This window comes from Centruroides vittatus, unplaced genomic scaffold (assembly GCF_030686945.1).
Source record: "Centruroides vittatus isolate TY-2023 unplaced genomic scaffold, ASM3068694v2 contig_883, whole genome shotgun sequence".
NCBI classification, from domain to species: Eukaryota; Metazoa; Arthropoda; class Arachnida; order Scorpiones; family Buthidae; genus Centruroides; species Centruroides vittatus.
The window spans coordinates 552,958-568,856 of record NW_027122575.1 but is presented as its reverse complement, the minus strand read 5'-3'; the positions used below and the strand labels follow the sequence as shown (position 1 = coordinate 568,856).

General features: G+C 29.2%; 1 protein-coding gene across 3 annotated transcripts in view; it reads right to left on the bottom strand.

Annotated features, from left to right (window-relative positions):
* Positions 1-4,060: 4,060 nt before the first annotated feature.
* The window catches only part of LOC136983560 (protein angel homolog 2-like), a 59,935-nt gene continuing 48,096 nt past the window's right edge, over positions 4,061-15,899 (bottom strand). For all 3 annotated transcript variants that reach the window (XM_067280340.1, XM_067280342.1, XM_067280341.1), the window contains one exon: positions 4,061-5,361. In XM_067280340.1, the coding sequence (XP_067136441.1) occupies positions 4,166-5,361 (1,196 nt within the window). In that variant the 3' untranslated portion in view covers positions 4,061-4,165. The remainder of the gene's footprint in view (positions 5,362-15,899) is intronic.

The following is a 15,899-nucleotide window of genomic DNA, read 5'->3' as shown; positions in this document are numbered from 1 at the left end:
CGAATAACCATCTGTTTTTCATGTGGGAATATACGAAAACTTATATCAGGCTCAGGCTTTGAAATTGCAATTTGGAACGCAACAGAAAGCTTTGCTTTTTCTATTGCTATTCATCTTTACTGCTGATAATACACAAGAATGAATCAAACGACCCAGATAGAATAGTTTTGTTTTTAGACACCAGAGGGCGAGCATCCGGTGAAAAATGCGAATAACTTCGTTAATTTGATATTTTAAATGACTTACGGCTGTTGTATAGAACTCCCCATGGAATTTCGGGACTTTGAGTATATATCTGAACTCAGGGATCCGAGACGAGTTCAACGATACCCTACTTTTGGACCGGAGACGAAAAATAAGAAAGTTGTCATATTTATGATTTCTTGTCTTTAACAATGCATTCTACGAGGGTATCTGTTGAACTCGTCTCGGCTCCCCGAGTTCAGATATATACTAAAAGTCCCGAAATTCCATGGGGAGTAATCTATACAACTTCCATCTACTGAAAGTGATTTAGAGCACCATCTCGTGTCGCTATGTCCTTTAAGTGTTGTCTTTAGTAATGTTTTAATTTTTTCCCATCTTTGGGTAGAAGAGGCAAAAAATTAAACAATTTCTGGATTATTCCAAAAAAATGAAACCATCTCCACGATAATGCTTATTGCATGCACTCCACTGAAATTAGGCAAATGCACGGCACAAGGAACAAATTTGGCAAGATCGTTTAATCGTGCTATATGCGCTTGCATGTCATTATATCAATATATTCTGGCCATGTTTGCTCCGTTATCATATCCTTGTCCTCTTATGTTTTTAAAATCTAAACCATTATTTTTTAACTTATCCAAAACTTCAATTGCAAGTCCTTGTCCCGTTTTACATTTTGATAGTACAAAATCAACAAATCTCTCTTCGATAGTTACCATTTCATTTTTGACATATCTGATAATTTGGCATACTTGTTCTTTATGAGATATATCAGAAGTACTATCAATTATTATGCTAAAATATTTTGCTCTCTTTATATTATTTATAATTTTGTTTCAAAGTTTAGATGCTAATAAATAAATAAATTCGTTTTGGATTTTTGGACTTAAATACGATACTTGGCCTTTTGGTCTTGGTCATTAATAGTGCAATGCACATGCAATGTAAACACCGAACGTATCGTAACAATATAGATAAATACGTGTGGTCGTATTTACTGCAAAGAGGTTCTCAGAAGTAAACTATTGTTGATAAAATATCATATTCATATTTATGTATTTCAATTTGTTATAATTATTAACAAATTGAAATATTTTCTTTTCCTCTTTCCTTTTATTAACAATTTTGTTAATAAAAAAAGAAGACCAAAGATGCATTGGAAAGAAGACTTGAACCAAAGGGGACTGAAGAGAGAAGTCCTTGATAGGGAAAAATGGAAGAAACGCATTAGAGAAGGAAATGCCTACCCCATATAAACATGGAAAAAGGCGAAGATAAAGAAAAAAAGAAAGAATTTATATATTTCAATAACAATAAAAATGGCGGTTTATTTTTGAAATATATGTTCATAGAAATTACAGATCATAAATACTATATAAATATAAAAGTTTTTTTTGTGTTATTAATTTCGAATACATATTATTCCGAAACCTTCTCGTTGGCACCTTTATTAAATCGGCGCCTATGGTGGGGGCCACATTGGCCATACCCTAGTTATGGCTCTGACCAGAAGTAAGATCAACTATACAAAGAACTGTAACCCCAAAGGAAAAAATGGCAGGTAATAGATAGGTCTTGGGTATTCAAAGGTTAAGCATGAAGGTTAATAGTTATTTGAAGGACCATGATCTGGTATTATTAAAATCTGACAAAAAAAGACAAATAATAATATCACCACCACAAAACCAAAAAAATAATATATGTAACATAACTGAAGAGGGAAATTATTATAAATTAAATAATGATCCAACAAAACAAATTTTGAGTGATTTAAGGGAATTAAAGCTAACTTTCCACGTTTCACAGGTGTAGATTGCAGTTGGAATGACAATGGTGTTGTAGAGGCGCATCTTAATTGCTGTACTGATGCTCGTGTGGACCATATTGCACATAGTCCCTGAAAGACAGCTGTTGCTTTATCAAATCGGCCAGTTTACCAAGTCAGAAAGAAGACATTGAATTTATTTTGAAAGTAAAATAAAGAGAATGTTAATGAAATTTTCGATAAGAGTCAAAACTCATAAGCAACCCATTGTTTACAGATCACTGGTGGACATTAAATATTATGTTATGTAACATATTGAACAATATCTCAAAAAAAAAAAAAAAAAGGACTTAAAGTGTTGATAAATTTTTGGTCATGTTAATAATACAGAAAAGTTTCTAAATATTTATGATCTAGTCATATTACCAAATTATAAAATGACTTCACTTGATGTAAAAAATATGTATCCCTCAATTACACATGATATGATAGAGAAAACATTAACAAGTTCAGATTGTAATCATAATTTATTACAATTAGTTATGTTTTATTTTATGTAATAATTATTTTGTATACAAAAATCAATATTATAGACAGAAAGATGGCATATGGGTTCTTGTATAAACCCTAAATTGGCTGAATTGACTATGATAAACATAGACCAAATAATAGCTAATATACTACTGGGCATAATTTTCTTAAATTGTTATGTAGATGATTACTTTATTGTTAAAGCAATCATCTACATGATGATTTAATATATGATAATGAGAAAATTAAAATTAAAGATATCTAAACTATTATTAATTAATAAACTGTATTTAGAAGAGAACAATAATTACCTTTTATGGATGTAATGTTAACTAGAACAAAGAAATATTTATTAATAGGTATGTAAAAGAAAGTAATGCATTCAACGTAATAAATTGTGCTGCTAGCCTTCTGATTTATATAAAAGAAATACTTTTAATATGTATTTTAGCAAAATTGTAAATAGAACAACCAAATTAGAGAACCAGAAGTCAGAAATAGAAACTCTAATAGATAATTGGATAAAAAGATTTTTTCTGTTAATTCCAAGCATAAAATAGTAATATGAAGTATGATGTATGCACAAGGTATTTTTGAAGAAATTAAAAAATTAATGGAGCTTCATAATGTTACTGTAACTCCAGATTTAAAAACGACAAGAGGGTTTATGTTATCTGAATTAAACAACCTACAGATAGAATTGATATTTTGCAAAAACTAGAGTAATTTATACCTTTAATTGTAATCCTTGTTACACTTATGTAGGAGAAATCAGAAGAACGTTAAGTACTAGACTATCACAATATATATGGTCAATCAAAATACAATTATGCAAACTTGGCAGTGGCAGCACATTGTAACAAGAATGGTTGCAAAATTAACAGAATGTCAATTAAAATATTAAAGCATAAAAAACTATTTAATAGACGACAGTATTACAAACATTTAAGAATACTACAGTAGATGTAGAACAACCTAAAATAAATAAATAATGAAGGCAGAACAATATGTAAACCCTGGTTACTATTCTTGTCCAACATGAGGCAATGTTAATAATAATCACATATTAATGCTGAATGAGTACTGATCATGCCTGCTTAGAGCTAATTTACTACGAAATATCAGAGCCATTGTAAGTGAAAAATTTTAAGCTGGAATTATTATGATAAGTCTCTGTTATCTCTGTTACAGTGTTTGATATTCATTCATCAACTCAATTTCATTGTTTGCTTCAAGGCAAGATTTTAGTTATGAATCGTACTGCAAAAGATAGAATTCTATCTTTTGCAGGACGAATAACTGTTAGAATAAAGTTAAATATGCAAATTGCCATTTCATTGGGATAAAAACCACTGATTTATATTTGATTTTTGGATAATAAATACTAAAGTTAAAAATCATTTGTTAACTAATCCATTATAATTAAACAAAATACTTTTTTCAGTTCAAAACATAATGAATATTTTACTTAAAATAAATTTTCTTCATATTAAAAAAGTATAGGATATATAATTTTATCTTAATAAATCAAAGTTTCAATTTAAATATAAATTACAATTTTCATTAAAATTATCAAGTTTTCATATTTATTTTTCAAAAAATAATTTAACAATAACTTTTTTGTCAAAATTTATTAATATTGATACATTTTCTTAAAACAAGTTAAATGTCATAATCAGTTTTCAGTAAAAATTTATTTACTAAGGACAAATGATCTGATGGTTGACAAGCATTTGGTAATCCACCTACTTCTTTCACTTCTGTGTCATTTAACAAACGATAACAAGCAAGAAGCCGAAGAGCCCCTTCTGTTACAGATTTGTGTTCCAACTTATTATTTTTTATAAATGAATATTTATCTTTAACTGAATAAAATATATAATCTACTGTACAGTTTGCTCTTGTGTGTTGTGTTGTAATTTCGCGACAACCTTTTGCACAGAAATGTTTATAAGTTGATAAAAATTTAATATGATGATGAATATGTTTTGGAAATGGTAACTCAAATGGATAACTTACAGGTGCTTTTAAATTTGACATTAAGTCAGATGAAACCGTAGTATTAGCTTCTGTATTAGTTTCTCTAATGATAGAATTATCTTCAATAATACTATTATTAGATATTTGATTCTGTACATTTTTTTTGTCTTTTTCTTTATTAGAATTATTCATTAAATTAAAATTTGTTCCTAAAAGATTTAGTTTATTTTCTTCATTTAATCCAGCATCATCAGTTTTAATTGAACATGCATTATCCTTATCTAGGTTATGTATTGGTTCTACATTATCTTTTTTATACCTAATTTCAAAAATTTCTTTATACTGAGTATTTTGATTTATGTCTAGTTCTGGATGCAATAACTGATCAAAATCTAATTTCTGTCCTTTTCTTGCTCCTTCTTTTTGTCCAGATATATCACCACTCATTAAACCTCTGCAATCTAATTTTCCTCTACTGATAAAATTATATAAAGGAGAAAATGGTTCACTATTCATATCCCCACACATTATTACAGGATAATAAATAGGTTGTTTATTTGATGATAATCTTTTAAAAGCTATCTTATCTAATTCAGCTAATAATAATCTAATCTGTGCTAATTTAACATCTCCTCTTCTTGGATTGAATAAAAGATGTGTGGTAGCTATACAAAGTTTCAAATCACTGGTAGTTGGAACACAGTTAGGTTTTAATAATGCAATTATAGCTACATTATCTCTATCCAGAAGAGGTATTCCAGGTCGATAAAATTCAACTAAATGATAATCAACCAAACTAAACATGCTTGTTTTGAAAAAAATGGCACATCCATCCCATTTATTGGTACTTGTTCTTTTCTTATATAGACAGTAATATCCTAATAAATATAAAATTACATTTTAAATAAACTTATTAATAACTTATTCTAAAAGATTATCATTATCAACAAATCATCTATACACAAAAAAATTTTAAAAATAAAAAAGTTTATTTTATTTTTCAAAAATATAATTTTTTGTAAATTTATTTAAAAAAGGCTTTATTGAAGACAAATTTACGTTAACCTAATCTTCAACCAAGTGCTTTCAAGTGTTACTGCTTATCTTAAAAAAAACATTTTACAATTTGAAAAATTAACACAGCTTAACATAATTACAGAGAAAGATTTCTGGCAGCATTTGTGAAGCCCAAACAGAAATTATTCTATAAAACTATGAGCACTAAGTTTTGGCTCTATGGAGGACTTATCACATACTATTGACATTGGAGTAGGTAGACACAGGTTTATGATGATGATGGTATGCATTTCAAACAGGTTGTCTAATCCTCTTCAGCCATATTTGTTACAATTTGTGGATATACAGGCATCTACGGATATACAAGCAGTTTTTTGTTACATTTTGGTTTATGATTAAAATAGTACAAAATTACATTTTTATACCTACATAAAAGGAACATTCTATTTTGTTGCTGATGAATGAATGATTTCATTTTCAGAATTTTTCATAGTTGTTATATTATGTTTACCATACAAATAGCAAACAGAGATTAAAATTGTTGCTAATAAAATTAATTGTGAAGTAAATACTATGGTAAATGAACATAATACAAAGTTATAAACAAGATTTTATTCACAAAAGTATGAGCTGTTTTTAGAAATGTTAACATAATTTTTGCAGACAGTCAGCTTGTACAAACAATGTTCTCTACTACAGAAGCGATGCTACTATAGAGCTAGTGGAAGGAACAATGAAACTAAATCAAGGCGTCTCTAGCGGCGACGCTAGGTAACAGAATCGGGGCTACAAAGCCGGCACCAGTGTTGTTCCACCTAATACTTTTGTACTAATCTAGTACCTTTTTACTTGTTCCAGTATCAAGATACCCAACACCATTTTCCTTTCAAAATATTTGTTTTTATTCTATATTTCTGTATTTTTTACTTTACTTTGGCAGTAAATAGATGCTTTTATTGCTTCCTCATTCAGCAGCTTTCCTCATTCAGTATTTTTTTGCAATTAAATTTAATAAAAACTAAACTACAAAATCGAGTTCTTACTGATTCTTGTGAAGCACTGTTATTAATAAAGGAGCTACTTAAAAGCACCAACGATAAAACGTTACACTTGGAAACCATCATCTGCTTCAACCATACAAAAGAATTCTAGTGAGGAAGATTCTGTTGATGATGATCTTACCACTAAGTTTTTATGTGATAATTTTAAAGTTTAGTACTTCATGTACAGTACATTACTTTTGTTTCAACATTTTGCTCATTTGATTTCTATTGGGGAATAATAGCATTCTTGCAATATATGAATTTATCCTGTATGAATTTTGTATGTTACATGTAACACCAAATATATTTTAATAAATAGAAATTTGATAAATTATAAATTTATATATTATAAGTATATATTTAAATAATATATAATATATACGTACATTCAGCAGTTTACGGTCAAATTAATGCCTACATTAGTCAATACATTCATTTCTCGACTTACGACGGGGTTCGGTTCTGCAAGTTCGGACGTAAGTCAAGAAGTGACTGTACTTACAAAAAACAGTTAGCCATCTTACATAATACAACAAAACTAAAGATGACGCAATCAATTGTCAGAAGTGTGCAAGATATATATGTATATTTGACGAAAACTATAAAAAATTGACACATTTTAAAAATTTTTTTATGAAAGTTTTTCGTCATAACTCGAGAAATAACTGTAGATCATTAGGACTGAGCAGCATTAATATTCTGATATTTGTTATACTCTTAATTTTGTACAATTTAAAGGGTGGTGTCGAAGAAGCAAACTAAATATCCATTGCATGGTAAATAATGAAATTTATAACTAACCATATATATAGAGGAGCTTCAATAAGGACCATAGCAGTAGCTAATAGTACTGTATTAACAGGGAGAACTTTTACCTTCATTTCCTCAAAATGCTAATTTTGCTTCTTACTCCTTTCTTCCATAGATCTCTTAAATTCAAACATCACATCATATGACAATTAATATCTGTCAGCTTAACAAAATAATATAAAAGAAAAAAGAAAATTACTAAAGTTTACATTAGAAAACTAAATTTAAAATAGAGCCAACTAAGGTTTTATAACAGAAGATTGGTTAGAATGCAACACATCATTATATAATTAACTTCAGGAATTAAATTTCAGCCAGCCATTTCTTTCCTCCCAGGGTATTGTTCATTTGGGAACAAATAAAACATTGTACCTGGTGGAGCAGTAATATAGGTAAATATAGGTAACACTACAACCGACCACACAAAAGTTATTTTTTGAAGTTTTGTGTGGCAGAAAGCTGTGGTTCATTATCACAGGAAGAAAACAAGCACCGCGTTTCATTACGTATCTAACTCAAAGACGCACGTGTTTTCCCGAAGCAGTTTTCTTTGCCTGTGTACAGGTCAATTCAGTTCCATTAGCTCTATAGGGCCATCCAATGTTGATGATATAAGTATTACCTACTGGCTGATAGGTTTCAGATGTTTAAGTAAGGATGCCAGATGGAAGCTAGTTGTACCCATGTTTTTGTTTACTCTTATGTTATCATGGATTTTGATAATTTCTAAATGTTTGTATAATTTGCATTTTATTTTATCAATTCTCGTCCCATGTAACAGGCGAAAGCCTTCTATGTTAATAAAGTTAGATTGATTGATTGATTGTATAATTTGCATTTGGTAGTTATTTTATTTTATTTTTTTTTTGGTTTTTAATATTAGCAAATTAATAATTAAAAGAAGAAAAACTAGGTGTTAATAAGTGCCCAATCCAAAAAGATTCAAATTATTATCAAAATAAATATAATAAGTTAGTAAGAAAATTAGGCTACCCCATATTAAAACAGAATAAAAATTGGTTAAACAACCTAATAATAAACCTTTCTGATATAAAACTACCAAAAAACATGAAGGAAGTTCAGTATTTTACACAAGATGGACATTGACCCTGAACATTAGAACAGAATTACAAAATTCATTAACAATTTACTCATTAAGTAAATCCCAAAGAAAGAAAATATACAAATTTAATAATAATATGAAGGTTATTAGGAAATTTCTCAACAGCAATAACTTAAAAATAAACAAAGCTGATAAAACAAACCAAATTATCATCATTGACAATGCACAAAACAGTGAAATATCTTCTAAAATCCTCACAGAGAGTAACTACCACAAACTTCCAGCAAACCCTATCCTTAAAATACACTGTGATGTTAGAAAACTTATAAACAATTAAAAGCAGAATAATAAGCTTAATTTACTATTGATGTAAATTTAGCTTATTATTCTAATAGTAAATATAGCTTATATAGTAAATATAAGCTATATTTACTATTGATGAAGCTAAATTTATATTAACAGATCTAAACAGAACACCAAAATTCAGTTTTAGTTAAAACCCACAAAACTGTGATAAAATACAGACCATTAATAGACATACACCATTATGTAATGTACAAACTTGAACTATTTATCAAAAGCTATAAATAAACCCCAGTACAGCATCACTGGTACTGATGCCCTCATGAACAAACCACAACAATTAAACGTTCATAGCAATATTAGACTAACTTCCCCCAACATAATTAGCATGTACCCCTCAATCACACACACTAAAGTGTTAAAATCACTCCAATCTAATGACTGCCCAAAATGGCTAACTGAAATAATCATGTTTACCTTGTAAGATGTGAAATGCGATAAGAATACACAAACATGTGAATTTGATTAAAACAAATTTAATCACACGATAAACAATTATATACAGAAAGTTCTTTTGGATTCCCTCGGTCTCTCACAATGCCAAGTTCTCTCACTGCCTGATGGCAACAATAAACCAAGTAGTTTGCTTTTGCGGTAACTACTTGCCCGACAATAATAATCAAAACATGCGCAATCCTTAACTAAATTAATCCTAAAGATAGAAAAATATAGAGATAGGGAAATGAGAAAAATGAATAGGATAGTGGGTCCCAATTTCTCGACGAAACTCCGATGCTGGCTTGTACCCTTTTTTTTGTGAGTAGCTCCGAGTTCTTTTTTCACGTGTCGAATATCTTCTACAATAGCTTCATCGGTCTCTCTGATTCTATCGTCCGGATCTTCATTTCATGGCTCCCTATTCAGCTCTCATCAAATTCCGTCTCACGAGCTTACTGATCTACATCCGTGCCTCTTTGTGTCCAGCAAAAGAATAACTGCCCGAGACTCCAGACTCCCTTTTCTACTCGTTATATTCCTCAAAGTGCAATTGTTCCACCCAACCCCCTAGTGGAGGGAAAGGGGAGAGTCCCTGTTCCCAGAAGTCAGAACAATAAACAAAGGAAATTAGAAGGCAGGATTAAGAAGGAGAGAGTATTATTAAAACTATTAAATATAGAATACATATAAACAAAATTATATGGCATATAGCCACAACCTTATCTAATAATTTTTTCAAATTGGAAGATAGTTAATATAAACAAAACAAAGGGATCCTCATGTGTAGCTGTATAAGACTAAAATTAGCTGAAATCAGCATGAAAAAATAGACAAAAAACTGTAAACCCAGGAATTTTAGGTTTTTACCATTACATGGACAATTGCTTACTCATTTACAACAGCACCATTCAAATCAATCAATTTCTGAAACATATCAATAACCTAGATCTAAACATAAAATTTGAATTAGAACAGAAAAAAAAAAATCGCCAATTACCCTTCCTAGACATTTTAATCACTAGACTAAACGATAAATTAATATTAATTGATTTATTAAACAATGCACTTTTAAAAAAGATAGATTACAATTCAGAGACCCCTATATACACAAAGAAAAACACATTCAACTTGTTTATCAATAAAATAAAAAATAGAACTACAGATATAATAGATCAAAATTCTAAAATTAATGAAATTATCAAACTATTTTTGTTAAACAATTACCCCAAAACCAGCTTATTAAAATGGCTAAATAGATTAGATAATAGAAGACATAGTCCAAAACATTAGTTCACCAACCAAATCCTGAGGTTCTGTGTCAAAAATGTTTTCAAAAAAGATCCAAAATAAATTCAAATAATGTGGTTTATAAGTTTTCCTGTAGATGTAACCACAATTACATTGATGAAACCAAAAGAAAGTTAAAAATACACTTTAAAGAACACATCAATGCTATAAAATACAACCTTAAAAACTCTGCTGTCACTAAACACTATGTATTCCATAACAGCAATATTAATAATAATTTGTTGAAAATATTAAAAACCAAAAGAAATACTACCAAACATAAATTATACAAACATTTAGAAATTATCAAAATCCATGATAACATAAGAATAAACAAAGACATGGGTACAACTAGCTCCCATCTGACACCCTTACTTAAACATCTGAAACCTATTAGCCAGTAGGTAATACTTAAATCACCAACACTGTATACCATACTATATTAGCATTGCTTCTGTAGTAGAAAACATTGTACAAGCTGACTGTTTGCAAAAACATATGTAACCTTTCTTAAAACAGCTCATACTTTTGTAACTGCAATCTTGTTTATAATTTTGTATTATGTTCATTTACCATAGTGTTTACTTCACAATTAATTTGATTAACAACAATTTTGTGAGAATCCAGGGTTAATAATTTAATTTTTTAAATTATAAAACAAGATTTTGTTATAATCTTTGCTAGAATTTTATCTGTGTTTTTTAAAAATTGTATGAAGTTGTAAAAGGAACTTCCTGTTTAGTAGAAAATGACACAGTTCCTTCAAAAGTAATAGTTTAGTGTGGGATTTCTCACACACTATCCACAAAACTTCCCAACTTCCATCATTCATCGGAAGTATGGAGGGCTTATTTTATAAGATTTGATTGGAGATTTCTTATAAAAGGTGATAGGTCACTTCTAAATGTCAGCTAGCTAGCCAGTAACTAACTCAGTTCAATTTAAGTATACTTCAACTTAGCTCAACTCACTTGAACTTTTATGAGGCAAGTTTGGACTTATGCTATCCAGTCATATAGTTTCATGTACTCTCCTCAAGACATCAGCTCATCTTTCACTGCATATCATAATTTTATTACCTAGACTGCATATCATCTAGGTAATAAAATTATTGGGCTTTTTGTGCTCTCAGAGCGGTAAAGGGCCTAAAACCACATAGAAAAAAAAAAAAAAAAGGTAATAAAATTGTGTAAACTCTCTCTTGGCAAATAACTATTTAGTTAGTGAGGTATTAGTTTGAGTTCCCTTTTTAGAGTAAGAATTATAATCAGAAGTTTTGTTCTTTTGATATATTTTACATTAATTTGAATTTAATCTTTTTATATAATTGTATATATAAACATATTTAATTTTTCTTAATAAATATATCTTAATCATTAACTTGTTCAATTTCCTTGCCTAACTTCATCATCTTATGTTAAAAATAGACTCTCCTATGAATTCCAGAAACAGATTTATAATTTTGCTCATGTCTTAGTCCATGGAATTGACTAAGTGATGTCGGAGATCCTGACTCTGGAAGGTCTTACTGATCATTCAGATTTATAAACGTCATCACAAATGTGTGATGGAGCCCCGAACATCTCATAATTTTTAATCTCTGGTTGCTATTTGTACGGAAAACATAATATAACGACTATGAAAAATCCTGAAAATGAAATCATCCATTCATCAGCAACAAAATAAAATGTTCCTTTTATGTATGTATAAAAATGTAATTTTGTACTATTTTAATCATAAACCAAAATGTTTCTAACAAAAAATAGCTTGTATTTTTATAGATGCCTGTATACCTACCAAATTATAATAAATATGGATGGAGAGAGACAGACAGCCTGTCCGAAATGCATACCATTGTCATAATAAACCTGTGTCTATCTAATTCTGTGTGATTACTCCAACATCAATAATATGTGATAAGTCCTCCATAGAGCCAAAACTTAGTGCTCATAGTTTCATATTGTAACATAAGGACAAAAAGTAATTCACCAAGAAATTCTGTTTACATATTCCAGCTACTACTACTATTATTAATATTATAATTATTATTGAATTCATATTTATGATTATAATTAGAATAAAAAATTATTTCTAACTTATTTCGAGTTTCGTAAATTAAAATAAAAAATGTGATAATTATGTTAAATAGAAAACTTATAAAATATAATTATTAATTTCAAAACACCTTTCTCTCTTTTTCTAGCAAATTTTTAAATTAAATTAAACTAATGCTTTTGGCTATCTTAAATAGCCTTCTTCAGGTTAAGCATAATTCAGAACATTTAACCTGAAGAAGGCCATTTAAGATAGCCAAAAAACATTAGTTTAATTTAATTTTAGAATTTGCTAGAAAAAGAGAGAAAGGTGTTTTGAAATCAATATATAAAAGTTCTAGCTTACTGTACATAGAAAAAAAAATGTAATTATAATGGAATGTTTAACGATTTAAAGATAAAAAAAAATGAATGTTTCATTGATAATAGAAATAACTCTTTAAAAGTAAATTAATTTAAGAGTTTAGCCTCAATAAACACATAAAATACAGTAGAAGCCACAAAAATTGCATTACCTAAGTTATATACCAAAAAGCAGTAAACAGATGTGAAAGTAGCATATTTAAGCTATGATTGCAATCTTTGATGATAACATTAGTAGTGCAGAGAAGAAACCAAGAAGAATAAACCAAAAAAATGCAATTTATTAAATACAATGCTACATTGGACTTAAATGTTATTTTCACATCACAATATTGTTAACGAGCACTGTTGTAAAAATTTGTAATTCATATTTAATAAAAACTGCAAGGACAAATAAAATTTTTAAATTTACAAAATTTAAGAAAATTCTTAAAGGACACAATACATAAAAGTGTCTTTTCACTTTGTCCTTTTTCATGCACATGAGGAAAATAACAGTTCCACAGCAGGGTCAACCTTTCATTTGAGGCTATTCATCCGGCTCAATATGTAAAACATTAAAAAAATTCCTCTGGTGATGGCAAATTAAAAAATAAACACATTTTAATAAAAATTTTTTTAATTGTGCTGTTGCAAGAGAAATTTTTTTATGTTTTACATATTGAGACAGACAAGTAGCCTCAAATGTAAGGTAGACTGCTGTGGAACTGTTATTTTCCTCATGTGCATGCAAAAGAACAAAGCGAAAAGATACTTTTATGTACAGTTGTCCCTTGATAATCCAACAGGTATGGGACCAAAGGGGTGTCAGATTACCAAAAGTGTCTGGATTACCAAAAGTGATTACATATTTGGCATTGTTTTGCTAGCAGTAGCCTACGATATTCCTACATTTTATGAGTAAAATGCTGCCTAGGATAATATGGAAATGAAACACCCATTTCGGTTAACTAATTGGTGGGGAAATTCATGTCGCAACATGCTTCTGTGCAAGCCCTCGGATTTATTATTCACAAGTCGAAAGGCAAATACAAAATTACAAAAAAAAAAATAACAATATACTTAATATTATACTGTAAAAATATAAAATAATTTATATTGTTAATTTAAATACTTGCTAGGGGTGCCCCTAGTGGCCATTTTTGGCATACATTGATAAAATCCGGTTTTTCAGCTTTATATAGTAGATTTTTTTTATGGATAAAATGCTTATTTATTATTTTACCAGAGGATTATTCATCCTATATGATGATCTCAGCATGAGTATCATCAACTAGTAACAGTTTTTATTACATTTCATGTTGTACAAGAGTTTTAATTAATTCCCAAACAGTGTTAGAATGAACCCGTGCTATAAAAGCATCGTGTTATACGAGGGATGTTCCCAATTCTCGAACCATGTTAGAGCAAATCCGTGCTATAGAAGTACCGTGTTATACGGGGGTTACCTGTATGTCGGATTACTGAGCATGTCAGATTACAAAACGTCGGACTATCAAGGGACAACTGTATTGTCTCCTTTAAGAATTTTTTTAATTTTGTAGATTGTAATTCATAGTTATGGAAGGAAAAAAGAAAGGACTGTGGCATAAGTAAACCTAAAAAAACATAACATGAACAGCTATTTCTCGTTGAATTGGATCCTAGTATTTTATAGGATTTCCTCAAACCTTAATAACAACTTTGCAGTAACCTGGCATAGAGTGGATGGGCTTTTTCAAATATCTAAATCAAGTTTGTGCCACCATACTTTTCTAATACACTCTGCTGTTAGTATTTATTTTTGACCTTTTCTCTGCAATTTTTGTACTCTTAATATACCAGCAGTTTTCAATGGGATTGAGATCAGCATAGATAGAGATTTTTATCTGGCCAGCATAGGCATCTGATCTGGACCTCTTGGTGTCTACACAAAAAATGCATACAAGAGGCCCAGATCAGCTGTGATGTGAAAATAACACTTTGATATAGAATTATATGTAATAAATTGCATCTTTTTTGGGATTATTCTTCTTGTTTCTTTTTTACACTAAATATGTTATCATTAAAGATTGTGATCATAGCTTACATATTCTACTTTATGTTAAGGGCTTTTTGGTATATATCATAAGTGATGCAGTTTTCATGGTTGCTGCTTTAGTTACACATAACTGTAAAATAGTACTGTTTGAGTTTTAAGAAAATTATAATTAGATTTCTTGACAACGAGCACTGAATTCAGTGTTAATGCTGAACTCAGTGCTCGTTTTCAAGAGATCATACAATTTTGGCATGAGTTTTTTAAATATTTCCCTAACTTTTTAATTATAATTAGTCCTTTTATAGTTATCTTCATTTGTTATTTAAGATAATTTAACTATAAACTTTTATTTATAGTTTAATTATTATGTACATTTTTGCAATTATGAAAACAACATCCATCCAGAACATCAAACTTAGAATTATTACCTAGGCATGAAAGAAAGTATTAATAACAAATAATTTTCAGTGAAAGAAAAACAGTTTCAACTAATTTATATTTAAAATATCAATATAAAAAGAAAATTCTTTATATTACATCATATTTCCATATTTAATAGCCCATGCTTTAATAATAACTCATACACAAATAGTAACCAAAGGATTGAAGATGTTGAAAAAATAGTAACCCATGCACTTATAGTAATCTGGGATATCATATTACCCATAATTCCCATCAGGCCATCTGGTCATCAATAATTTTTCTTGTTATGTTTTACAAAATGACTGTAGGCTGCTCCAATCTGCCAATGCTTTAAACTTTCAATCAAGTAGATAATGATTTTTTCACTTTTCAATTGGCCAATCTTCCACAGCAAATAACTGTGACAGTACTGTAAAAAGTATCTGGCAATTCTAATGGTGGCACTAATGAAAATGTAAACAACTAAGAAAAAATCCTTTATCCTTGCATTTAAAAAAAAAGGCAAGAGGAATGCAATAAAATGACCATTTCAGCA